Raw genomic sequence first — 24,093 nt, 5'->3', positions numbered from 1 at the left:
TATATTGGTGTTTTGTATGATGATTAAAAATGTTATTGAGTGAGATTTATATTTGGTATCCTCTCTTATTAAACGTGATTCCGTAATTAAAAATTTCGTGTTGAAATTCTAGAAACCGAATGTTCAAAAACACATGTCTAGGTACAATGTATCTAAATCCGTTGAACAAAAGTAATTTACGAATTTGTTGAATCAATTTAAGTGGAAGGACTTTAATAGCGTACAGTACTATTTAGAGCGTACAGTACTAATTAATAGAAGTAGTAGTAGTATTTGATGTCACTTGGAAAAGTCAAGAGTGAGAAGCTATATTCGGAGGGTTAATGATGTCTCCAAATTTAAATAGTCTAATCCCACTTTTTTTTAACTTTTAATTATTGAAGTTAATGGGCACCACTGTTTCAATTCACGATCTTTTCTTGATTTTTTTTTTCACAGCTTCAGTATATGCGTCTAGGTTCACTGAATCTGATAAAACTTGAGGACAAAGTTGATTTGCTGAGGTCTATGATTGTTAACTCATTACACTCTATTTAAATTATGGAAAACTGTTTTTAATTTGTATGCTTTGAAACACTAATTAACCATTCTAAAAAAAAATAACACTTGAAGTTGCGTTTGTGGTCCAATGCATATTTCCTTTTTCGGTCAATATGTGGGTATGGTGGTGCTAACTCCTACGACATAGATATGGAATGTCATGGACCTAACTCTTAAAAGACTTTCATTATGGTGCTTAACTTTTTTTTTTCTTCCATAAATCCAATTAAGAACTTTACTACTAGTATTTGAAGAGAATGATTTCGGAGGGATATAAAATGAAATATGCTGTCCAATTTTAATGACATTTTTTTTTGTTATTTAATAATACGAGCATGATCACTATCTGTTTATATTTGGCTGTTTGTGAGAAGATTTTGGTTAATCAAAAAAATTTCTAATTACGCAGGCTTTATGAACTATTTTTTTGTCTTTTAAAATAACTAAATTGTATCAACATTATATTGCTAATATTTTGGTACCGTTGATTGCGTGTTTTTAGTTTTTTTTTTTGTTCTAATTTGAAGAAGGTTATAAATGACAACGAGTGAGTGGTGATCGATGATTCGGTAAGAGAAAGCATTGGACGAAGTTGGTCAACACTTTTGTCAATTATTTGCATTTTTTTTTTCTTTCTTTTTCTTTTGCTTCTCCCACGTGTGATATATACATCTTCAAATAAACCTTGCTGCTATTATCTCCGTCAAACTAGTCCTGTATAATCATCACTAACATAATGGCGATGATTCTGAAATGACCTATATTGATGATACCCACGATTATTAATACTACTAGACTACGATTCTGTTTCACAAACTTATAAGCATTTGTTATCGCTATACGAATTGAATTATCTTTAGTGTTGAGTTAATAACAATGAGCTCTGACTTCTATCACTAAAAACCCAAAAAGATAAGAGAAATTAATGATTAGTCACTTAGTTGAAGCTTATATAACTGTTTGGCAAAAAAGGGAGTTGAAGCTTTATTTATATGTAGTTCTATAAGTTGAAGCTTTATTTATATGTAGTTCTATACTAATAGTAGCTTATATATATGGACTCTAAGCCCATATAAAATGTAGAGTTAGACCATTTAGTGGAAAAGACCGATGCTAACAAATGGGCTTCAAGTCTTAAACCAAACACATAATTCCTTTTATTTATTCATTTTTAAACTAACACATAAGTTCCTTTTTTTTTTATTTGGGCCAAACAGTAACCACATAATACTATACTTTCTGATGAAATCATTTTTCTTGGGGTTAAAAGTGGTATATAATTTTATTTCCAAATAATTTTCATTGTGAAAAATATCCTGTATTGATTTATTAAATTTAAAATCTAATATTATAACTAAATAATAATTAATACATTAAAATCATATTAATTTTTGCACATACACTCTAAAAATAATAAATTAAATTGGAAAATTTTGCTTGAAAAATAGTCTTTACAATATAGACAAAATAATCCACATGTCTATAACACGTCACAATTAGACAAAAGAATCCACATGTCTTTACAAAAGAAAAACACAAGAAGCGTATAAAAGGAAAGTATATATATTTTACAAATTCAAAGATAAAATTAAGTTAGACAAAGATGGATAACATTGACAATATTGCAAATTAGGAAACTAACGAGATTTCCCTAAATAAATTCTTGTAAAGACTTTATGAATCCAATTTCATCCGATCGAAAAGTGTAAAGGGGTCCACGTCTTTGTGTATTGAAATCTTATCCGTCCACGTGTCATTATATACATCTGGACTGCATATATTCATTCTCCTTCGTCAACCTTTGAAGACTTGACTTTTTCTCTTGCCGTTGAAGCAAGTGAGAAGAACCAAATCCCCCGTGTTCGATCTCGCCGCGGTGAGTGACGATGAAGTCGGAGACTCTAACATTAGTTCTAGTTTATCTCGCCGGAATCATGGAAAGAGCCGACGAGTCTCTACTTCCAGGAGTTTATAAAGAAGTAGGAGATGCACTACACGTAGATCCCACAGCTCTTGGAACTCTAACTCTGTTCCGGTCTATTGTTCAGTCTTCTTGTTACCCTTTAGCCGCTTACTTGTCTTCTAGACATAACCGAGCTCACGTCATCGCTCTCGGCGCTTTCCTTTGGGCCACTGCAACGTTCCTTGTCGCCGTCTCCACCACTTTTTTACAGGTTTGGACTTCTTCTTTAACCTTTTTGCTCTGTTCTAAGTAAACTGGAATCAGATCTGTTGGGTTTTGGAATCTGTTGATCTGGGTAGCACAAAGTGTGAAGCTTGATAAGGAAAGGTTTCAGTTTAGGCGACTAGACAATCAAAGATCGTTGCTTTTTGTGGCTTGATGTTGAGATTCATTTGGTTTCATAGAAAGAAAAAGGCATGAGAACTTAGTCTGTGTTATGTGTTGTTCAGGGGATTGCTTGGTTCGAAAGTGAATTTGGATTTTACCCATTTGCCACAAATATGAATGGAACGGATTTTACATTTTTGCTATATGTTTTGCTGGTTGAAACTAGGTGGCAGTATCAAGAGGCTTGAACGGGATAGGGCTGGCCATTGTGACACCCGCGATTCTGTCACTAGTCGCTGACTCAACCGAAGAAAGTAACCGTGGCGTGGCATTTGGATGGCTAGGACTTACTTCAAATATTGGTTCTATACTTGGAAATCTCTGTTCTATCCTCTTGGCCTCAAAATCTTTCAATGGCATCGCTGGCTGGAGAGTTGCCTTCTTCTTGGTGGGTTTTGTAAGCGTGATAGTCGGTATCTTGGTCCGCCTCTTTGCCAGTGATCCTCATTACAGCGACAAGAAAATCACAAAACTTGACAAAGACAAACCTTTCTTGTCAGACATAAGTGATCTATTGAGAGAGGCCAAGATGGTTATAAAAATTCCATCTTTCCAAATCTTTGTTGCTCAGGGAGTTTCGGGTTGCTTCCCTTGGTCAGCTTTGGCTTTTGCACCATTGTGGCTAGAACTCATCGGTTTCTCCCACAAAACAACCGCGGTTCTAATAACTCTCTTTACCGTTTCTTGCTCTATCGGAGGTTTATTTGGAGGATACATGGGAGATTCTCTCGCCAAGAAGTTCCCAAATGCCGGTAGGATCATCCTGTCTCAGATAAGCTCTGCTTCGGCGATTCCTTTAGCTGCGATTTTGCTTATCGGATTACCTGATGACCCTTCCACGGCCTTTAGCCACGGTCTAGTTATTGTCATCATGGGATTATGCATGTCATGGAATGCTGCAGCTACAAACGGGTAAGTTTAATACATATATTTTCCAATCTTCTTGATTTTTTTGTTTGTTTTTTCTTGAATCTTGGAAAGAATCTGCCTGAAATGGTTTTTATACAGTCCGATATTTGCAGAGATAGTTCCAGAGAGAGCACGGACAAGCATCTACGCGTTAGACAAATCATTCGAGTCAATATTAGCTTCTTTTGCTCCTCCTATTGTAGGGATGCTTGCTCAGAACATCTATGGATATAAACCTATCCCGGAAGGATCGTCAAGCTCGATCAAGGTTGAAACAGACAGAGAGAACGCAGCATCGCTAGCTAAAGCACTCTACACATCGATCGGGATCCCAATGCTGATATGTACCACAATCTACTCGTTTCTATACTGCACATACCCGAGGGACCGAGACAGAGCGAAAATGCAAGCCTTGATCGAGTCAGAGATGCATCAACTCAATGAAGAAGAAGAAGATGAAGTTGAGGTGAAGTGTTTTGGAGCTGAGGAACATGATGAGACTTATTTGCTGAAGCAGCATCAGAGTGAGAGTGTGAAGTGATGGATGATATGGGGTTATTGACAACAGGGGTTCCATACTTCAATGATAGGAAAATGGGGTGATGCACTTCAAGTGTAATATACCGGTAGATAACAAACATTACAAGAACAGAGTTAAAAGGAAAAAAATAAAATTACTGATTTTTTTTTGGTTCTTGTAAGGAAATATATTAATGACTAATGAGTGTTGAATGATACATATCTCGCTTTCTTAATTCCAAAAATCAAATTCATAAATGCGGAGTATTAATTTGGTAAAAACATCAGACATATGTGAAATTAAACCGGACACAAACCGGGTTCCGACAGAACAGAGAGGTAGGGAGCGCGTCAGTAGATTGGAATTATTTCGATATTTGGGTTCTGATAATTCACTTTACTCTTCTTTCTTTCCCAAACTTTTATACTCAAGAGAGAAGATCCATCTCTCATCTCTCTCGTCTTCAACGTTGTTGTCACTTCCTATGTCGAATCGTGGCCTAAATGCAGCTGTACAATTGTTCAATTCATCGTAAAGATCGAAGAAGTAGCAGTAGTAATCTACTGTTTTTGTAGGGTTACTTTGCCAATTTCCTAATTTTAGGTATCTTCTTTTTTTTTTTCTTAGCCTTTTCTCTCTCTCAGTCAAAATAAATCAGCAACCAAAGAAAATTAATAGGAAAAAGTTTCTCTTTTTGTTGTTTGTAACGTATACGAGAGACTTGGGTTTTTAAATGGGTATCTCAAAGATTCATGCTTTCATTATAATTTTCAGAATCCTCTTCTGGGTCTGGGTTCTTACACCAAATTTAGCTGATTTGAAGTGTTTCAGAACTTAGATCTTACTGTTTTTTTTACACATCAAGAAGCTCCATTGTTTGATATGCGTTGTTGTCCTCTTGCCCCCAGAGATCTAATTGATTAGAGTAATGTTGTCTTTTAGCTGCGAAATCAATTTGGTTTTATGCTTTTGTATTCGAGATTGTGAAATTTTACAGTATCTTTTTTTTTTTTGTCGATTTTAGTTGTCTCTTTGTTTCCCTCTATGATTTTTCAAAACTTAGGACCACTCTGATTTTTTTTTCGCGTAAGATCCAATTTCGCCTTTCGTTTTCAGAATTTTACTTGGCAAGTAGATGCATATTAATTTTTTATTATAATTGGAAAAAATTGTTCTTGTTACATATTTTTGAGCTAATGATATGTTTTTTTTTTGGTATTTGTTGTTATGTAGATTATTAATTGATTGGTAGCAACATCGAAGAAGAAGCGTACACAAGTTTTGGTTGTCAATGGATAAAGCTTCATCACAAGAGTGTCCTTATCCAGGATGTTTCTTCTGTGTAATGAAAGAAGGAAACCCGAGTAAACGAAGATCCTGCATTCTCAAATTCTTTCGAGATCTTCCTTCTCAAGACGATGATGGTCAAGTTCTTCCCATTAGTGGTCTATGGAACACTGCAATGGCTCATCCTAACGATCCTGAGTTCATTGAGCTTGGAATCTTTGAGTGTATGTCTGCTTTGATATGGAAAGGTCTTAAAAACCGGCGTTGGCTATCTCATGACCAGAACATATACATCCCTTATTACGCTGCTCACATTATCGGGTCTTACACTATGAATATGGAAGAGTTTGCTGAGAGAAGTGTTGAAGCTGGTGTGATTGCTCCACTTGTTGAGCTTTTAAGAGGTAGGCTTACTTGGGTTGAACAAAGAGTGGCGGTTCGTGCTTTAGGACATTTGGCTACTTATCCTAGTACTTTCCCTGCTGTTGCAAATCATGGTGAGATCCTTGAGCTTGCTATACAGTTGGCTATGAGCTCTTTGGAAATAGTTTATTCTCATTTTTACCAGTATCCGGATCGAAGGTTGAGTTACCATTGTGATCTGCTGACACGAGGCATGGGAGGTGTTGAGATGGAGTCAAGAAAAGCTGAGGAATGGGCTAGCCAGTTGCAGTGTTGGTCTCTTCAGCTCATTAACTGTTTCGCCTTTAAACCAGAGTTTCTTCCCACTCTGTGCAAACCTGAGTTTCTAGTGAATCTTCCGGTTATGTGGGGTGGACTTGTTAATGAGAACTCTCCGGCTGGTATTGGTTTGCTTAGAACAATCTGTCAGCATAAACTTGGCCGTGGACCTGTCTCTGCGTGTCCAGGAATGATTGAGGCTTTGTGTAACATCGCTCGTTCTTCTGATGATTGGCAGTATATGGCGATAGAGTGTCTTCTTTGGTTGCTTCAAGATCCTAATACATCTCACAAAGTAATAGACAAAGCAGTGCCTACGCTTGTTGATCTTGCAGAGATCACAAACTTGGGTGATCACAAGAAACTTGGAGATTCCATTGTGAGTGTTCTTCAAGAATGCAGCTCCATGGGTAACCGTTCAAGGGAATTGATCGAAGAGACAGTAAGTTCCAGACAAAGACTTAAATGGGAGAAGAGTATGCCTAAAGAGGATCTTCATATCAAACAAGCAGCAGCGTTAGTGGTCAAACTCGAAGGTAACTCTCTTTTTTCTTCAGGAGACATCGCTGGTGCAGCAGAGAAGTACTCAGAAGCTTTGTCTCTATGTCCAATGAGGTCAAAGAAGGAAAGAGTAGTGTTGTATAGCAATAGAGCTCAGTGCCATCTCTTGTTGCAACAGCCTCTGGTTGCTATAAGCGACGCCACACGTGCGCTTTGCTTGCACAATCCCGTAAACCGGCATGCTAAGAGTCTTTGGAGAAGAGCTCAGGCTTATGATATGTTAGGTTTAGCTAAAGAGAGTTTGTTGGACGCAATCTTGTTCATCAACGAGTGTTCTCAGTCGAATGACCCGGATCTCTCCATGAGACAGAACAAGGTTCCTGATTACGCAGAGAGGTTGGTGAAGAAGCAGATGCGAGCAGCTTGGTTGTTTAAAGAAGCAGCATTGAAGCATGGAGGTGTGCATAGGAAAGGTGAAGAGAGAGAAGTGTATGGAAATGAAACGGATGATTCTGAATGGGAAACAGCGAGTGAGAGCGATATTGGAGATGATGGAAGAGATCACATGGGGCTTGATGATGAGGAAGAAGAGGAAGATGAAGGCCATGGAGAGAAGTGGAAGAACCGGGATAAATCTAGTGAGAAAACTGAGAAAACTTCTGCCAAAGGTAAGATTTTTAGCGGTTTACTTGCATGGTTATGATCTTGATCAACTTAGTTAATAGTCTTTGGTGCTAAAATCTATGAATTTGGTTCAGGTATGAGGCATGGATACAGCATAAAGCTAGCAGAAGATGAAATCTGAATCACTGGAAACAACGGATCAAACAAGATTCGTTAAAAGAAGCTTAAGAAGAACAGAGAAGTCTTTGTATGGGTTTTAGTATTTGTTACAAGCAAGAAACTTGCTTTTCATGGAAATCGTAAGTTCGATCTTTTTTATTTTTATTTTTCCTTTCTTTGTTTAGTTTTGCGTGATTGTAGAATTTGTGGTAAATTAAATTTGATCCATTTGAGGAGTAAAGAAGAAAGGAACAAATGTTTTGTTTTTCAGTTATTTTATTTTGTGGTGTATGTACTTTAAAATTTGTTCAAGAGACAATGTGTTCCAATTTGTATAAATTACATTTTCTCTTGTGTTACAAAAATGATTTATAGGATTTTTTTTTTGTGTTTGGGAGATTATTGTCTAGTTTTTTTTGTCCAAGTATTATTGGGACTGTGGGAGAGTTTCTACACTACAAAATTGTGCTAAGAAAGGGGATTTTCGTGGGTAATGAGTACGATACAATATTGTAAAGTAGACGATTTGAAAAATGGAAGATCTACATTCGAAGACACGAGAGTGAAACTTGATTGGTGGAATGAGGATATGTACCAAGTCACTATTTACCTTTTTACGTCAGGTTTGAGAAGATATCTTCTCTTCTCACTGTCTTTTTGCAAACGGCAGTGATATTGTCTAAATTGGCACACTTGGTTTTAAAAATGCCGTCCTTTGGATAAGTCCAACGGATATAATAAACAGGGGTCTAGATATGAACTAAAACAATGTTGTCCTTTCATATTATAGAAGAAAACACTTCATTATGAGAAAACCACTTAAAACTCAAGTTTCGTGGACATGTTGTTTTGGGGGTTTGTAAGTTAGTTTCCCATAAAGAAAATGGTACTTTAAGATAGAAACTCAAAATTAACATCAACTCTGTTTAACTATGAGTATGCTTATTGAACATGAATTGTTTTAGAAACTAAAATTATATTTTTTTTAAAATAATCATAGATATTAATTAGTAGTATACATAACTTTTGTCAAGAATGAATTGTGATCAGATAATTTTGCTTGCGCATTTTCTTATGTTATCAAGTCTATCGTTTATGACTACATGGGATAAGATTCGTGGCTAATATTTATTGTAATTATATCTTTTGAGTCAAATTCCATACTCATTTTTATATATGCAATCGAATGTATCTAGTAAAGAATTGTTCTTATTTAATTTGATTCTGCTGACGCTATTTCAAACAGCTTTCGGCTATTGGATGTGTCCACGCGAGATGTAATGTAGTAATGGTCAATTCTTCAAAATGTGCACCTTATTTTCTTTTTGCAAGTTATAAAATTCTCTATATGGTGATCCACTGATCCTACGTATCTATATCTAATTATCTCCCAAAACTATGGGCAAGAGTCATTATTAAAATCGACCCTTGGTCGTTTGAGATGCTCAAGAGTTTAAATTATAAAATAAAACCATCACTAACATGATTAGAATATTTAATTACGCACAATGTGGAAAATCTAGTGCAATCTTTCCTCGAACATTCCACATAAATCTTTATATAAATAGTGAGAATTTGTTCATGCACAACATATTCATCACATAGGGCTTCATTTCTCTAAAATTCGCTCTAATTGTTATTACCTCGGTTAAAAAAGAAAAATTCTTGGTTTGATTCGATATTTTCAAGAAAATGGGTAACCGTGAAAACATTCGTTCTCTTAAACTTGAAGTTAAAGTGGTGGAAGCGAGAAACGTAGAGCTCAAGTCATCACCAACCGCTCTCTTCGTTAGGTTCTATCTCCATGCAGGGAATAACAGTAAGATCAAACTAAACACTGCAGAGATCCGTTCGAGATCAGACCAAAAGGTCATGAACTGGAACCAGTCATTCGGTCTGGAGTGCCAAGGGAAAGAAGCCGCGGTTGAAGAACTAAAGCAACAAACCGTTGTTTTCGAACTGCGGAGAAGAAAAGGGACGTCGTTTTTGAGGAAGTGGTCTAAATCAGAGTTGGTTGGTAGAGGAGAGATTTCATGGAGATCGGTTATAGAGTCGAATGGGATGGAGATTGAGAGTTTTTTAGTGATGGGTGAGACGAAAGATCGGGTTTTGGAAGATTGTGATAAGCCTCTTTTATTGAAGATAGCTTTAAAAGTGCAAGCCTCAAAATTGGTGAATACTACTAAGAGAGTGGAAGATCTTTGTGAGTGTAGAGAGTGTAGGAGAGTATGTAATTGTTTAGATTATGAGGCTTTTGTTGTGGCGTGTGCGGTAGCTGGAATTTAGTTTGTACGAGAAATTTTTAATTAAGATCTAATGTAAAGAACCGAATGAGTTGATGCAATAAATTAAAACGAGAAAACTAAGGATCAAAGTTTAAGAAAATGAAAAAAAAGAGACAAATCACAACTGGTTTTATAGAAGACAATGAAACGGTGATGTTGTTTCAAGCATGGCCATGTCCGAGAAGAGCGAGAAGCATATCTTTGTAGTCACCAGAAGTGTCATTAGCAATGGCTCGATCAAGAGGTACGCTGTTCCTGCGTAAGTATTCTTCTTTGATCCTCTCCATGTCGACCTCTGCTCGTGTAGTGACCACTCTGGTAAGTGCCCACTCATCTGTTCCCATCTTGACGATGGCTCGACGTAGAACCTTCTCAAAGTACTTCTCTGGATATGTCAAGCATTTGATGGCGGTTTTGAGAAGTTGAACATATTCATCGTTCGAATCTTCCTTCAGAAACTTGTTAATGGAACTTCCGAACTTGTCCTTGAAGTGATTGAGCGTTGCGTTGATTTGAGCTTTGCTCCTTGTTGTCAAGATCCTGATGAGATCTTCATCAGTGTAAGCCTTCTCAGTTATCTTCTTGTGAAGTGTCTTAGCTTCAGATCTAGCGACCTTCACGTTGACCTCATCAGCATTTCCATCGTACCTGAAGCTGCTCACAAGAGGAACCAATAGCTGCATTTTCACAAGTGGTCAAAACAAAACAACAAACATATGATTAGAAAATTACTGTTCAATCTTGACATGGTATACAAACCACTTCACTCATTGCAGCCATCATTAGATCAGTTTGGTTAGATCATCACTACCTTTCGAACATCTCCAGATGTGTGGTATGAAACATCCTCTTCGAGAGAGGTTCTGTAGCGAGCTTGGTATGCTTGCTTGGCCTTGAAAAACTCAAGCGCTGGTCTGGTACACGCGATTTCGACTAGAACCCAAATGTTCTTGGTGAACATTTGGGTAGATTCCTTAGCCAAATACGCATCTCTCTCCGTAGGATCAAGAGTCCACAACATCACAGCTCTCTGTTTTCAAGCAAAGTAGCAAATCATAGTATACTCAAACCATAATAATTAGATGAAGATACAAAAAAAAAAATTTCTTTGAAAAACCTCAAAGTCACCGGACAGCTCTTTGTCCAATTCCTTGAGAAGATCTTTGTTGTAGTTAGCAGCGTAAACAGCACGGATGAAGCTGCGCTGTGTTGCATTTCTATGAGCCAAGATTGATATGATCATCCCTTCATTGGTTCCCCATCCTGCACCACACAAAAACAAAATTTCAAACCGAAGTTTAATCAGCAATGTAACCAAACTGATCAATTAAACTAAACCAAATCTTAGAACTATTGTAAAAATCTTTAAATTCGCAAGAAAAATAATTTTTGCTAGTAGAAAATAAATAAATGGAAAATCTTATAATAATTTTTAGGAAAACAACAAGTTAAACTGTTCTAAAAAGTTGTCTAATCGTCGGTTACAAAACCAAACGGTCAGAATCAGAAAACGCTTTCAACAATAAAAATCAGTAAAATATTACATAACGTGTCACAATTTCGCATCGTAACAAAAGAATCATGCAACGGAGTTTTCTAATCGCAAAATCATGATTTTGATCAGTAGATAGAAAAGAGCTAACTTATCATGCATTTAAAAAACCCTATGTACATATCATCAACCAAAACAGCTAGCTAGATCAGTAGATCAGACTAGTCAGCAAATAGATTCAATCGAAGCATGAAAGGTGACCAAGGCCTAGTTTAACTTTTACTTCCATAACGAAGGGAGAGAGATGAAAAACCTTTAAAGGCCTTGTGGAGCTGCTCAGAGTCTTCTTCAGGAAGAGGAATAGTCGCAGGAGTTCTGAGAGACGCCATTCTCTGACCACTGAGAGTATCTCTCTTCCTTATATTTTTTCTTTTTCTTTTTTGTGCTCCCTCTAAATGAGATGAAGAAACTGTGAGACGAGGAAAACGCACACTACCTTAAATAATGTGAAATGAAATCCCAGCTTCTTTTCTTTCTTTAATTATTAATCATTTTTGTTTTAAAAAGACAAAGCAATTTAAGTAAATTAGCAAAAGGGGAAAATTTTATTAAATACAATTACAGGCTGTATCCAGTGCACACAGAAATGAAAAAACAAGTATCATGTTTTGCATTTTTTTGGGTCATAAAGCTTAATATTTAATGGAATTTAAACAATTTATATATATGATTAAATAGGTAATTAAACAATAGGTAATTTAAACAATTTTAAAAGATGTCTTTCTTAAATTTTGTCCACTTATAATTTATCTAATTAATTATAATTGGTGTAATATGTTTTATAATTATTAAATATATAATATGTCATTAATCATAAAATTAAAGAAAATGAAATTACAAAAGTAAAGAAAATATAATCCAATAATATGCAACGTAGTTGCCAAGGTTGTTTCTATACCGGATAAAAACTTTGCCTTCCGTCTAGGGGTGGGCATTCGGGTATTGGTTCGGGTTCGGTTCAGATAATTCGGGTTTCGAGTAATTCGGGTTTATAATTTATAGAATCATATAGGTATTATGGAAATTTCGGTTCGGGTTCGGTTCGGGTTTTTTTGGGTTCGGGTCGGTTCGGGTATTTTTTTGGAATATCGAAATATATCTGATATGTTTTGGGTTCGGTTCGGTATAAGTATTTTTTACCCATTTTAGAACCAAAATACCCATATATATATATATATAACTAAAATACCCTATATAAATTGAATAACTATATCAAATTTCATGAAGTTATAACTAAAAAATCATACCAAAATAACTAAACTAAAGTTAGAAACTAAAGACAAGCAAAACAAGCAAGAGAAAACATGATCCAAAAGTCTAATCTAAAACATAAACAAGTAGTAGAATAGTAACATCCAAAATCAAATTCAAAAGTCTTATAAAATCTAGAAGTAGGTATTGAGAAAAACTGAAAGAAACAACAAGAATCAAAGAAGAGATCGTTTGCATATGGTGAAGCATTGTAGGCGTCTTCACTAAGCGATGAGACTTACTTTTGAATGAGTCTTTGACGTCTCTGAAAGAGGAGATTCAGGAGAAGAAGCGAAGACATTTAAAGAATCCAGATTGAAACTGTGGATTAGGGTTATAGAATTTATAAAAAAAAACAAATCTTCCGCAGATATAGCCATATAGGTAGTGGAGAGTGGAGACGAACTGATAAATGTGATTCTTCTTCAATGCAATCTCAACTGATAAACACACATAAAGATTACATATATGAAATGATAAACAACATAGGTTCGGATATACATGGGTACTAATTGGGTATCGGTTCGGATCGGGTAATACCCGATACCCAAGAGTATTTTATAATTAAGATCCAACTAATATATTGGACAAGATTTATACCCGATCCGAACCGAAGTTTTTCGGTTCGGTTCCAATACGGATATTTCGGGTCAGGTATTTTGCCCAAGCCTACTTCCGTTCTTCGGTGGTATATATTTAGCTGTACTTGGGGTTTCCTGTTTCCCTTATGTCTTTGTCTGGATCAAATATCATCATCTGCCTTCACAAGATGCATATTTTGAGTATGTTTTTAGCTTTTCAAATAGACTTAAGGAAAAATGATTCATCAGTTTATATTGAACTAGGAAAAATCCCACGCTTTGCGTGGTTATATTAATATATATATATATATATATTTAAATATAGTTTTTATTTTAAATTTTTGTATTAGAAATAATATAGTTGATTTTATATGTTCCAAGATAAAATATTTACACATAGACTTTTAAATATGTAATATCAAAAAACATTTATTTATTAAATTTAATAAAAATGTATGGTCAAATACGTACACATAGACTTTCTTGGGAATATCTGCAAATGTTAAATTTTTAAGAAAATTGAAATAATAAGAGTTTTAGGAACTTAGGAAGTAAGTATGATGTAAGAACTGAAAATGCAATATAGGTGTTGACGTAAAGACGTTTGGTAGCTAAAAATTAGGGGTTGAAGTAAATATTTTATTTAACGGACATAGGAGGGAATCATGGTTTTGAGTAATTATTTATTTTGATTTGGATTCAAATTTCGAAACTGCTAACTTATGTCCGTATAGTAATTAGTAGAGGGGTTTGGGATATTTTATATTGGGAAGCAAATATTTTAGCGATTGTTTTGGTAAAAATTGAGTGTTCACAACAGAAAATTTACTGAGACGCTACATACATTTGGGATTCTAATGTACCTCCTGCAAGTTAAATAAACTTTTAACCTTCATCAGGGCCATAACCTGAAGCTCCTAAAGCCAACATTCCAGGAGCGAAGAATGCCAATTCATCCATCAGAATATAATAGAGAAAGAAACAATGTCATACCCACAAAGTTGTCGAGAAAGAAAATCCAACAGGCCATATGAGAAAGTGAACAGGGAAACCTAAGCAGCAAAGGAAAATAGTGGTGGCAGATCCCATTGTCTCACAATTCTACAACTCCAGATGTATGTTTCTCTTTTCATCATTCAAGTTAGACTGTTTGTAGTCACTGACAACAACTGTAGAGGAGAAGAAAGTATCATATCCACACTAAAGAATCATTATATAAAAATAACATATAAAGTGAAACAACTTAAAATTACCTGTGATAAGAACCACTGGAAATGCAATGCTTCCTCCATTCAAGTTTTGAGGTTGGAGAGACAGTCTGTAGTCACGGACAGCTGCAGAGGAGAAGAAGGCACCAGAACAACACTAAGAGTCATTATCGACAAGGAAAATCTCATAAATTAAGTGAAAAATTGTCTGTGACAAACCTCTGTTTTTGTTTTTATCCCAAGTGCTACTGCAGCAACCATCAAATCAGATGAAACGAGAAAGAGAAAACATCATTAGAAACAGGGGTAGTAGTATAACTTGGTAAATCTAAAAAATCCAAGTAAAAAAAGAGCAAAGAGAGGAGAACATAGTTAACTTACCTTAGTCAGTCTTCATTCTTCAACCCGACCTGCACAACATATACAGAATTAGATTTAGTTAATTTTACAAGTCTGAATCAAACAACGACATAAAAGAGAAATCCTGAAAAAAAAGAACTCTAGAATTTTTAAAACCTGTACTTGGCCGTCGGTAAAACCAGAAGAAGAGACACCAACTACGAAAACAAAACAACGACCAACGTCCTCCCTATCCTCACCGGGCACCAAAATCCTCCTGCAAAATCATCAACTGAGATACTCACGAGTTAGAAGACAAAGACAAGACAAGAGAAGATGTCTTACCTTAACTTATTAGGGAGTCACGGTGGTTAGGCCATTTAACCATTAAGGAGAGGCATGAAATCAGGGTAGAAGTAGTTTTAATAGGAGGAAAACCTACGGACATTTCAAATTTAATAGTTTACCAACCTGGCCTACAGTAAAGAAATAGTTCTATCCAGCGAGTCCAAACAACCTGCAGTTAAATGGGAGGAAACAACAATAAGCAGTGCCCAATAAATTAACAGAAATACTACATACATTTGAGATTATAATAGACCTCTGCTGGAAGTTTAATAAAATTTATAACTTCATCAGGGCCATAACCTGAAACTCCTAAAGCCAACATTCCAAAGAAACCTCCCTGAAGAAGAAGAATAAGAAGAAAATAACAGATCAACACTAAAGAGTCACTGACAAACCTCAGTTTGTTTTTGGTCTATGGAATGAGATGAGAGCATACCTTCCTCTGGTAGTACGTAGCTCATCAAATTTGGCAATCATTGAGGGTGATTCCAACCCAAAAAAAAAAGCATACCAAAGTAAGCTAAAGAAGACAGTTTTTTAAAAACAAATCATACACATAGAACCACGTCTCATGAGAGGAAACCTACACGGTCCATATTGCTGCTTGTTGTAGTGATCCATTGACAACATTATGAGAAAGCTGTTGAGGAGTAATTCCAAAATCTTCCCAGCCAGACGCAGTTTGGTTCTCACAAACCTGAGAGAAAAAGGGAAGAAGATCATTAAAAACATTGCAAACACAGAAGAAGCGATAAACGGGTCTAGCTCTTTCTCTGTCAACTACATACAGAACATAGATGATGAAAACTATAGATGACATTTCAGTTTAAGCTTAACAAATCTCTCTCACAGGACACGATGTAGTAAGCTGAATCAACCTATGACTCTCTCTCAATGATCGTTTTAGAACAAATTAAAAGACCCCTAAATCTGAAACGAATGGTCAATTATTCAAACTAAAAAGGATCCGACGACCATGAGACGACCTTTAAAAGAGAATCAAAACACGACATTAACTCTACAACCAAATAAGAGAAGTAACCTTGACAGAATTCTACGACCGTAATCAAAAAGAGTATGACCAGTATCGATTTAAAAACATAACTTAGCCGATCAAAACTTGGAATTACGGAGAGGTGAAGGTGACGTTTGAGCTTCTTTGTTTATCACTTGACACCATTAAAGAAAGATCCACACAACCCTGAAATTCCAAATATTAAAATCGCACTTTCAAATAGGAAATGAAGACCTTTGATTAGAAAAAGAGAGGAACAGAGGAGATCGGCAACGGGGATCTGCCAGAGATGAACAGATAAGCATGGAGGATTGGGGAAGAGAGAGAGCCGGGGAAGAGGAGAAGACTACTTAGAGTTTCCGTCGTAATGGCATTAACCCAGTTAAAGCCCATTAACAAATAAATAATGTACAGCCCATTATGTGGGTAAGGTTTTTTTAAAAAGAAGAATTTAGAGGGTGCCACGTGTCGGATAGAGGGAGCTTCTTAGAGGGTGTAACCCTACTTTATTATATTAGATTGGTAAATGATGATTTGTTATATAGTTTTAGCTTTATTTTTTTATTGAGTAAATAAATTGTTGTGTTTATTTGATAAGAGAGAAAGAGAACTGACAAACGAAGATGAAAACATTCATAAATAATTCAACATAACCAAGTTACAAGACCAATCACAACTCTTTTATTAAACACAAAGGCCAAAGCGATACTTTATTTATTTATTTTAACTTGCAAATGTTTGTTTCAAGCATGGCCATGTCCGAGAAGAGCGAGAAGTATATCCTCATAGTCGCCATGAGTGTCTTTAGCAATGGCTCGATCAAGAGGAACACTGTTTCTGCGCAAATATTCCTCTTTGATCCTCTCCATGTCGACCTCGGCTCGTGTAGTGACCACTCTCGTAAGTCCCCACTCGTCTGTTCCCAGTTTGTTGATGGCTTGACGTAGAACTTTCTCAAAGTACTTCTCTGGATACGTAAAGCATTTGATCACGGCTTTGAGTAGTTGAACGTATTCGTTTCCCGAATCCTCCTTTAGATATTTGGTAATGGAAGTTCCGAAACTGTTGTTGAAGTGATTGAGAGTTGCGCCGATTTGGGCTTTGCTCCTTGTTGTCAAGATTCTGATGAGATCGTCATCAGCATAAGCCTTCTCCTCGATCTTCTTGTGAAGTATCTTAGCCTCGGACCTAGCTAGAGTCATGTTCACTTCATTTCCATCGTACCTAAAAGTGCTCACAAGAGGAAGCAAGAGCTGCATAAACAAAACCATATATGTTACAAACTTATATACCTTCTTCATGCACATAGTATACGAACTGAGTTTGTTAGGAATCTTACATCGATAAATTATGTAAGAGATCTTATAATATATAAAGATATGAACTATTGTATTTTTAAAATGAAAATCTCATGAGCATTCACATATTTACTTATATATAAATAATATAATACCTTACGAATGTCTCCAGATGTGTGGTATGCAACGTCCTCCTCAAGAGAGGTCTTGTAGCGGGCTTGGTATGTTTGCTTGGCACTGAGAAGCTCAAGAGCAGATCTAGTACAAGCGATTTCGACAAGAACCCAGTTGTCTTTAGTGAACATCTTGGTAGATTCCTTAGCCAAATAAGCATCTCTCTCCGGTGGAGTAAAAGTCCACAACATCACAGCTCGCTGTTTTGCTTACAAAGAAAAACACAATTTAACAGATCAGTATACTCAAACAAAAGAAAACAAAAGACAAAGATATAAATTGATGTTGTCTCTTTTTAAACAAAACCTCAAAGTCACCGGAAAGCTCTTTGTCTAATTCCTTGAGAAGATCCTTATCGTAGTTAGCAGCATAAACAGCACGAATGAAACTGCGTTGCGTTGCATTTCTGTGAGCCAAGATTGATATGATCATCCCCTCATTGGTTCCCCATCCTGCGTTGGACAATCACAATCAAATCAAAGAAAAATAGAGTCAGATCCAATCAGGTTCGAAATAATCCAATCAGTAAGAAATACGCTTATATATAATTAATTAGAAAAAGTAAAATTCATTTCGTTTCATATAATAAGATTGTCAACTAATTAAATCCATATCATCAACCAAACTGCATCTGTACTACACACCATGCATCAACCAAACTAATAGAGGATTCCATCGGAGAAACGAATCCGAATTCTAAATAACCAATATTGATTAATGAATAGATAAAGAGAGAGGGAGGGATCAGGGAGTGGAAGACCTTTAAAGGCTTTTTGGAGTTGCTCAGCGTCTTCTTCAGGAAGAGGAACATTGGCGGGAACTTTGAGAGACGCCATTCTTGAACAAAGTGAAATTTCTGTATGTTTTTGTTTTCTGCGGTCTCGATTATGAGGTAGGTTGTCTTGCTTAAATAATGAAATGGACCTTTAAAAAAGTGTTTGTATAATATATGTATTTTGGTAAATCAATAAAAAGGAAAAATGAAAATTCAATATAATGAATGGAAAAGCTAGAAAATTAATTGAAAATGGTGTTGATAGTAATTATGTTGAATACAAGTTAAGTATAAAAGCATATCCAATTTGGCAAGTTAAGTAAATCAATTAAAAAGGAAGAAAATCTAAATAGCTGGCAGAAAATGAATTTAATTAATTAATTGAAAATAAGGTTGTAGTAATTAAGTTGAATACATTAAAAGTGAAGTTTCTTTATCTTTATTTTATTTTCTTATAGAGTGTGTCAGAAACTTATATGAGTTAGATTGTGAATGACATGTTTTGGTATTGACATTTATTAGTATGGTTATAAACTTATAATTATATTTATGTTAATAAAATGTTTTATATAAACAATTACAAAACTAATATCCTAAAATTTATTATGTAATATTTTCTTTGGGACAACTTTGATATTTGATTACCTTTAAGAAAAATATTTAGCTATATAAATCGGCTTGTATTTTGTATGTGATAATAATTATATTTACAGGAAAGTTCTAGAGACAAAAAAAAACCAAGATTTTGCATGGCTTCTGTCATTTGTTTGATTCTTGTTGTTGAACTCCAAGGAATAGCCGCAGGGGTTCACGTGGTTGGTGCTAAGCTAAAACGTTAAAGGAGCAGTTATTTTCTTGGCAACCAAATACTGAAACTCGACAAAACGAAACGTAACGTCAATTTATCTAACGCCTTTTTTTTTTGTTTTCTTATTAACATCGTAGTATATCTAAAGAGACATTATCATCATCAAATCAACAAGGAAAACGTCTCTTAACAAGACTATAAAAAAAAAAAAAACCGTCAAATATCTAATTGCATAGATGTATGAAAAGAAAATAAATGAATGGATGAAAAAATAATGTGTGTAAGCGTAAGCGATCTAAAAGAATGTTATCATAGACCGTAAAAATGTCTAGTACAAAAAAAGAAGCTCTGGAAAAAAAAAATGCGACTCTGCTGGGGATCGAACCCAGAATCTCTGGTTTCGTAGACCAGCGCCTTATCCATTGGGCCACAGAGTCTTCTTATTTATCCTGTCTTTCTATCATTTATAAACAATACATTAGATCCTTCAATAAAGAAAATTTAAACAGGCCGAACCCAAACATCAACTCAACTCAATACAACCTGTTCCTCTATGTGTGTGCTAGAATCAACTCTAATCTTCAAGATAACCTTAGATGACAGTAGATTTCTTTGAGGCACCATATGAATTGATGAAAGAAAAAGAGGTGTGATTTACGATTCTGATTTGTATAAGAAAAAATTTATGTGGAGAGAAGACAAGAGAAGAGAAGAAAAGGAAGAGAAGGAAGCTAGAGAAGATGAGAGAATAAGATCAGATGTCTAAAGAAAATGAAGGAGTATTGGCTTTTTATAGCAAAAACAAAGGTTAACATAAACCGGCAAAACCCACAATGTTATATGCATTTTTTTTGTAATTGTTGCACTAACAATTCGAGTTTATTTAGACTTGAATTTCTCAAGACAAAACTGAAATAAAATCTAGATTTGAACACACTTGAGCAAAGAATACTGAGCAAAACACCTTGTGCTTAGAAAAAAAAAATTAGGAAGAATCGAATTCATGAAAACAACGTTAATAATCTCAAGTAGCATCAAGCTTTCATGGATAGTCATAGTCTAACAACTGTAAAATACAGAAATTCACCAGCAACTTATTAGGTACACAATTCAGGGCTAACTCAACTCAGTCTCCATGGAGTGTTGCAAAACCCCAGAAGGAAAGAATAAAGATTTGCCTATTCAGTCATCAATCCTACAAAAGAGGATAAGTAGAGCGCGATTTCAACGGTAGATTTAAACCTTCCCCGGACGAGGATCTTCGGCTTTATCTTCTTCCTCATAAGCTGCAACATGAACTCCAAGAGCCGCACGACCTGACGGATCAAGATTCTGTGACCAAGCTGCGTCCCACTCTACAGCTTTTGCTGTACTACATGCCACACTTGGACCTCCTGGTACAGTCGCTCTAGCTGCACTCTGCTCATTTATATATTCCGAAAAACAGATCAGAGCAAAGATCAAGAAAATCAAGGCGACAAAGTTAGTTATGCGGGTGAGATCATTACCTTAGGGAAGAACTTTTCGAAGATGGTTCTGTAGTAGTAAGCTTCTTTTGTCATAGGTGTGTTATCAGGGAAGACAAAGCTTGCGTTCATCAGCATTGTGTCAGAGACCTTACCAAGAGAGATTTGAAAGCATCACATTATGAAACATTCAAACTGTGACTTAAGATTCTATCTATAAATAAAAAGAGTTATCTGATTACATGTTTGTTTGCATGATCTTTTAGACCATCGATCCAGCTATATCCAACTCCATCACTGAATTGTTCTTTCTGCCTGTATAGAATGTGCTACATTTACCAAAAAGACGAGAAGTTATTAGCAAAGCTGGAAAATTTTCATAAGACTGCAGGAAGCACAAAGTTGTTGTTATAAACCTTTGGTAGATAAGGGTTTTTCTCATCATCGAATGCATTGCGTAACACCCATTTCTCGATCCTTCCCAGATCAGGCCTTATCTGCATTTATAGTTTACACCACATTTATCACCAATTTTGTAACTTGAGATTATAAATTTTGTGATAAAATAAAGGTATGAAACAATCAACTCAAACTAGAATGTGTAACAGAAAGATGAAAAAGGAAACGATAAGAAAGATGCCACCTACCATCTTCCACTCTGGATCGATGCTCATTGCGACATTTATAAATTCTTTATCGAGGAAAGGTACACGAGCCTCAACACCCCATGCAGAAGTTGATTTGTTAGCCCTCAAGCAATCATATTGATGAAGAGCTTTGATCTGTAAACAAATCCACAAGATTCACAAGTTACAAAAGAAGCAGAGTAAGGAAGAATAAAACAAGAAGTCCTGGTCCTAGAGGCACTACCTTTCGGCATGTTTCCTCGTGAAACTCCTTCTTGTTGGGTGCTTTGTGGAAGTACAAATATCCTCCAAAAATTTCGTCAGAGCCTTCCCCAGAAAGAACCATCTTTACACCAAGCGACTTGATTTTCCTCGACATAAGAAACATTGGAGTGCTGGCTCTTATAGTAGTCACGTCATAGGTCTCAACATGGTATATGACTTCTTCTATGGCATCTATACCGTCCTGATATTATCATTAGAAAAAGACATAAACAATCAATCAGTGAAACAAATCTTCACACTCAATACTCTTGTAAATGTTAAAAAAAAAAAAACTTTACCTGAACTGTAAAGTGTAACTCGTGGTGGCGAGTTCCTAAATAGTCAGCGACTTCTTTACCAGCTTTAAGATCCGGGGATCCCTGAAATGACAACAGATGGAATTAGAAATCTTGATGAGCATAGAAAGCTTACGGTAAAAACATTTTGAGAAATTGGGTCAATACCTTCAAACCGATACAAAATGTGTGCAGCTTTGAACCCCACTGAGCAGCTTCTGATTTTTCCAAATGACGTAACGCTACTGAAGCAACAAGGGATGAGTCTAATCCTCCAGAGAGGAGAACGCCAAAAGGCACATCAGTCATTAGTCGTTTTATAACAGCCTGCAATTCAAAGAAAATTATCACATCCATAGTTCCAAAACCTGATCCGCATTTGTCAGAGAAGATCTTAAGGAAGATTTACCTTCTCAAAAGTCTCGCGCACCAGTAAGGGATCATATGGGGTTGAAGGAACCAACTCCGAGAACCACGGGGGGTTGTACCACCTCCTAAGCCCACCTGCAACAAAGGTTTGTTCCATGAACCTTAACGACACAGTAAAAGACCCACACAAACTTACTAAATGATAGAAACCCATAACTAAAACCATTTTGATATCCGTGACAACGTGTTCACTACAATGTGAGTCAGCCAAGAAAAGTCATTATATGATTTTAAAATAGATGTGATCTGATAAGAAGTGCAAACCTTGTTTACTTGAATAAATGTGGCCTGGAGGAAAGCACATAAACTGTTCACAATCATCAATAAGTGCTTTCATCTCAGAAGCAAACCAGACAGAACCTGTGGAAAATAGTTTTTTTTTTGTCAAAGAACAAAATAAGTAATCAATGACAAAAGAAGAATCATCTTATCCACTGAGGTGAATTTCTCAGAGAATGTGAACATACCATCGACACCCCACCCAATGTAGAGTGGATTGACACCAATGGCATCCCTTACAGCAATATAACTTTTGTCCCGGGTATCAAGAAGCACAAATGCAAACATGCCATCCAACATGTCGACGAATTCCTCTCCATGTTCTTCGTACTGCAATAGCAAGAAAATATAAACCAGATTTGATAAATGTTTGAAACAGTAAACTGTTCAACTACCATAAGGCAAGAGAGATTCAGGTGACAGTTCTTGTACTTGAATTCACTCAAAAATACAAAAAAAAAGACACAACAACAAAGGAAGCCCTGAAATAAAATCTCATGGGTACTTACAAGATGCGCAATCACTTCACAATCACTCCCAGTATGGAACTGGTGAGACTTCAAAGTTTCACGCAAAGCCTTGTGGTTGTATATCTCTCCATTGACCTGAAAGCAAGGAAAGAGTCCAAACAAAACAAAACAAAAAAAAACCCTTAATCATATGAATCCTCATAAAGTTTGAGGTTTGACTCATGATTTCCTTTCGTTATGTGTAATGTCAATGGAATCTATGTCCACTAATCCCAGTTCCTCTCAGCAATTTAGAACAAAAATTACCGTGACAACAATGGTCTTGTCTCCGTTATAGAGTGGTTGGTCTCCAGAAATGGGGTCAACGATTGCCAAACGCTCATGAGCCACATAACAATCCTCAAAACAATGTAGCCCACTCCAATCAGGACCTCTATGCCTCAATCTACAATAACATTTAGATTATTTAATACCACCAGTTAAGCCATTCAATCAATTTTTGTCTTTTGACCAATACAAGATATAATCAAGTAAAAAAGGCTCTTCATTTAACAAAAATCAACTCTTTCTACCAGAAAGCTGGAAACTTTTCTCATCCAAAAGCAAATAACATTGCGCAGCCAAAAACAAAACCAACGAGATCGGGGAAAAAAACGAAGAAATGGTTTGATTTGAGAGAGTACCTGCGAGAGAGTTCGATGATACGGGAACGTTTTGCCTGAGAGTTATCGGCGCAGCCTAACACAGCAAGAATCCCACACATGGTGTTGTTGGTGGTGGTGGCGGCAAGAAGAGAACACAACGGCTTCTGAGAAATGGATGCTGTGACAACAACTAAAAAAAGATGCAATCTTTATAAGATGGGTTTCCAAATTCAATCAGGACCGTTGATTCTGTCAATTAATTGTATTTTTATTCCCAAAGAAAAAAAGATTCGGTTTTTAACTTTACCCTAATTTCCCTTTGACTTGTTTTGATTTCGTAAAAAGATTCTATTTCCAAGTGTCATGACTCACGAGGAGAGAAAGATACAGTATCCTTACAAACGATGTCGTTTT

The 24,093-nt window shown here is 35.9% G+C and overlaps 6 protein-coding genes, 2 long non-coding RNA genes and 1 other non-coding gene across 14 annotated transcripts; 4 read left to right on the top strand and 5 right to left on the bottom strand.

The window, feature by feature from the left end:
• The first annotated feature begins 2,234 nt into the window (after positions 1-2,234).
• On the top strand, positions 2,235-4,554 carry LOC104708085 (uncharacterized). Its single transcript, XM_010424578.3, has 3 exons — positions 2,235-2,714; positions 3,057-3,802; positions 3,899-4,554. Exons 1-3 carry the CDS (start codon positions 2,427-2,429, stop codon positions 4,338-4,340), a joined length of 1,476 nt encoding a protein of 491 aa, XP_010422880.1. The 5' UTR covers positions 2,235-2,426; the 3' UTR covers positions 4,341-4,554.
• LOC104708084 (uncharacterized) lies at positions 4,553-7,936 on the top strand. 3 transcript variants are annotated; one of them, XM_010424574.3, is made up of 3 exons: positions 4,553-4,922; positions 5,553-7,456; positions 7,547-7,936. In XM_010424574.3, exons 2-3 carry the CDS (start codon positions 5,611-5,613, stop codon positions 7,591-7,593), a joined length of 1,893 nt encoding a protein of 630 aa, XP_010422876.1. In that variant the 5' UTR covers positions 4,553-4,922; positions 5,553-5,610; the 3' UTR covers positions 7,594-7,936. The 3 variants fall into 3 exon arrangements, with proteins under 3 accessions (XP_010422876.1, XP_010422877.1, XP_010422878.1); XM_010424575.3 differs by having other exon boundaries at positions 4,904-5,244; XM_010424576.3 differs by having other exon boundaries at positions 4,921-5,106.
• Positions 7,937-9,155: 1,219 nt separating this feature from the next.
• Positions 9,156-9,919, top strand: LOC104708082 (uncharacterized). Its single transcript, XM_010424571.3, has one exon. It carries the CDS (start codon positions 9,264-9,266, stop codon positions 9,855-9,857), a length of 594 nt encoding a protein of 197 aa, XP_010422873.1. The 5' UTR covers positions 9,156-9,263; the 3' UTR covers positions 9,858-9,919.
• On the bottom strand, positions 9,858-11,931 carry LOC104708083 (annexin D6). Its single transcript, XM_010424572.3, has 4 exons — positions 11,662-11,931; positions 10,974-11,119; positions 10,668-10,886; positions 9,858-10,533 (listed from the first exon to the last, which is right to left on the bottom strand). The coding sequence occupies exons 1-4, from the start codon at positions 11,735-11,737 to the stop codon at positions 10,018-10,020; spliced, it is 957 nt and encodes a 318-aa protein (XP_010422874.1). The 5' UTR covers positions 11,738-11,931; the 3' UTR covers positions 9,858-10,017.
• Positions 11,932-14,113: 2,182 nt separating this feature from the next.
• LOC109126064 (uncharacterized) lies at positions 14,114-16,514 on the bottom strand. 3 transcript variants are annotated; one of them, XR_015564332.1, is made up of 9 exons: positions 16,241-16,514; positions 15,572-15,832; positions 15,436-15,472; positions 15,133-15,304; positions 14,965-15,064; positions 14,830-14,858; positions 14,668-14,696; positions 14,494-14,574; positions 14,114-14,409 (listed from the first exon to the last, which is right to left on the bottom strand). It is a non-coding gene; the product is annotated as an uncharacterized LOC109126064 (long non-coding RNA). The 3 variants fall into 3 exon arrangements; XR_015564333.1 differs by having other exon boundaries at positions 15,259-15,304; XR_015564331.1 differs by having other exon boundaries at positions 15,259-15,304; positions 15,389-15,472; positions 16,241-16,463.
• A 247-nt stretch (positions 16,515-16,761) lies between these two features.
• LOC104708081 (annexin D7) lies at positions 16,762-18,714 on the bottom strand. Of its 2 annotated transcripts, none has more exons than XM_010424570.2 (4): positions 18,383-18,714; positions 17,929-18,074; positions 17,604-17,822; positions 16,762-17,403 (listed from the first exon to the last, which is right to left on the bottom strand). In XM_010424570.2, the coding sequence occupies exons 1-4, from the start codon at positions 18,456-18,458 to the stop codon at positions 16,894-16,896; spliced, it is 951 nt and encodes a 316-aa protein (XP_010422872.2). In that variant the 5' UTR covers positions 18,459-18,714; the 3' UTR covers positions 16,762-16,893. The 2 variants fall into 2 exon arrangements, with proteins under 2 accessions (XP_010422872.2, XP_087318875.1); XM_087462749.1 differs by having other exon boundaries at positions 17,604-17,830; positions 18,383-18,588.
• Positions 18,715-19,100: 386 nt separating this feature from the next.
• Positions 19,101-20,139, top strand: LOC147940476 (uncharacterized). The gene is made up of 2 exons (XR_015564334.1): positions 19,101-19,288; positions 19,904-20,139. It is a non-coding gene; the product is annotated as an uncharacterized LOC147940476 (long non-coding RNA).
• On the bottom strand, positions 19,570-19,642 carry TRNAR-ACG (transfer RNA arginine (anticodon ACG)). The gene has a single exon. It is a non-coding gene; the product is annotated as a tRNA-Arg (tRNA).
• A 37-nt stretch (positions 20,140-20,176) lies between the features above and the next one.
• LOC104708079 (asparagine synthetase [glutamine-hydrolyzing] 3) lies at positions 20,177-23,989 on the bottom strand. Its single transcript, XM_010424568.3, has 14 exons — positions 23,719-23,989; positions 23,342-23,480; positions 23,075-23,170; positions 22,754-22,895; positions 22,551-22,646; positions 22,267-22,361; positions 22,026-22,184; positions 21,861-21,941; positions 21,542-21,763; positions 21,319-21,453; positions 21,088-21,168; positions 20,914-21,000; positions 20,714-20,821; positions 20,177-20,624 (listed from the first exon to the last, which is right to left on the bottom strand). Exons 1-14 carry the CDS (start codon positions 23,796-23,798, stop codon positions 20,442-20,444), a joined length of 1,704 nt encoding a protein of 567 aa, XP_010422870.1. The 5' UTR covers positions 23,799-23,989; the 3' UTR covers positions 20,177-20,441.
• Positions 23,990-24,093: the final 104 nt, after the last annotated feature.

Source organism: Camelina sativa, chromosome 8 (assembly GCF_030686135.1).
Source record: "Camelina sativa cultivar CO46 ecotype springtype chromosome 8, ASM3068613v1".
Taxonomy (NCBI): domain Eukaryota; kingdom Viridiplantae; phylum Streptophyta; class Magnoliopsida; order Brassicales; family Brassicaceae; genus Camelina; species Camelina sativa.
The sequence above is the reverse complement of the archived record's forward strand: the minus strand, read 5'-3'. Positions and strand labels throughout refer to the sequence as shown.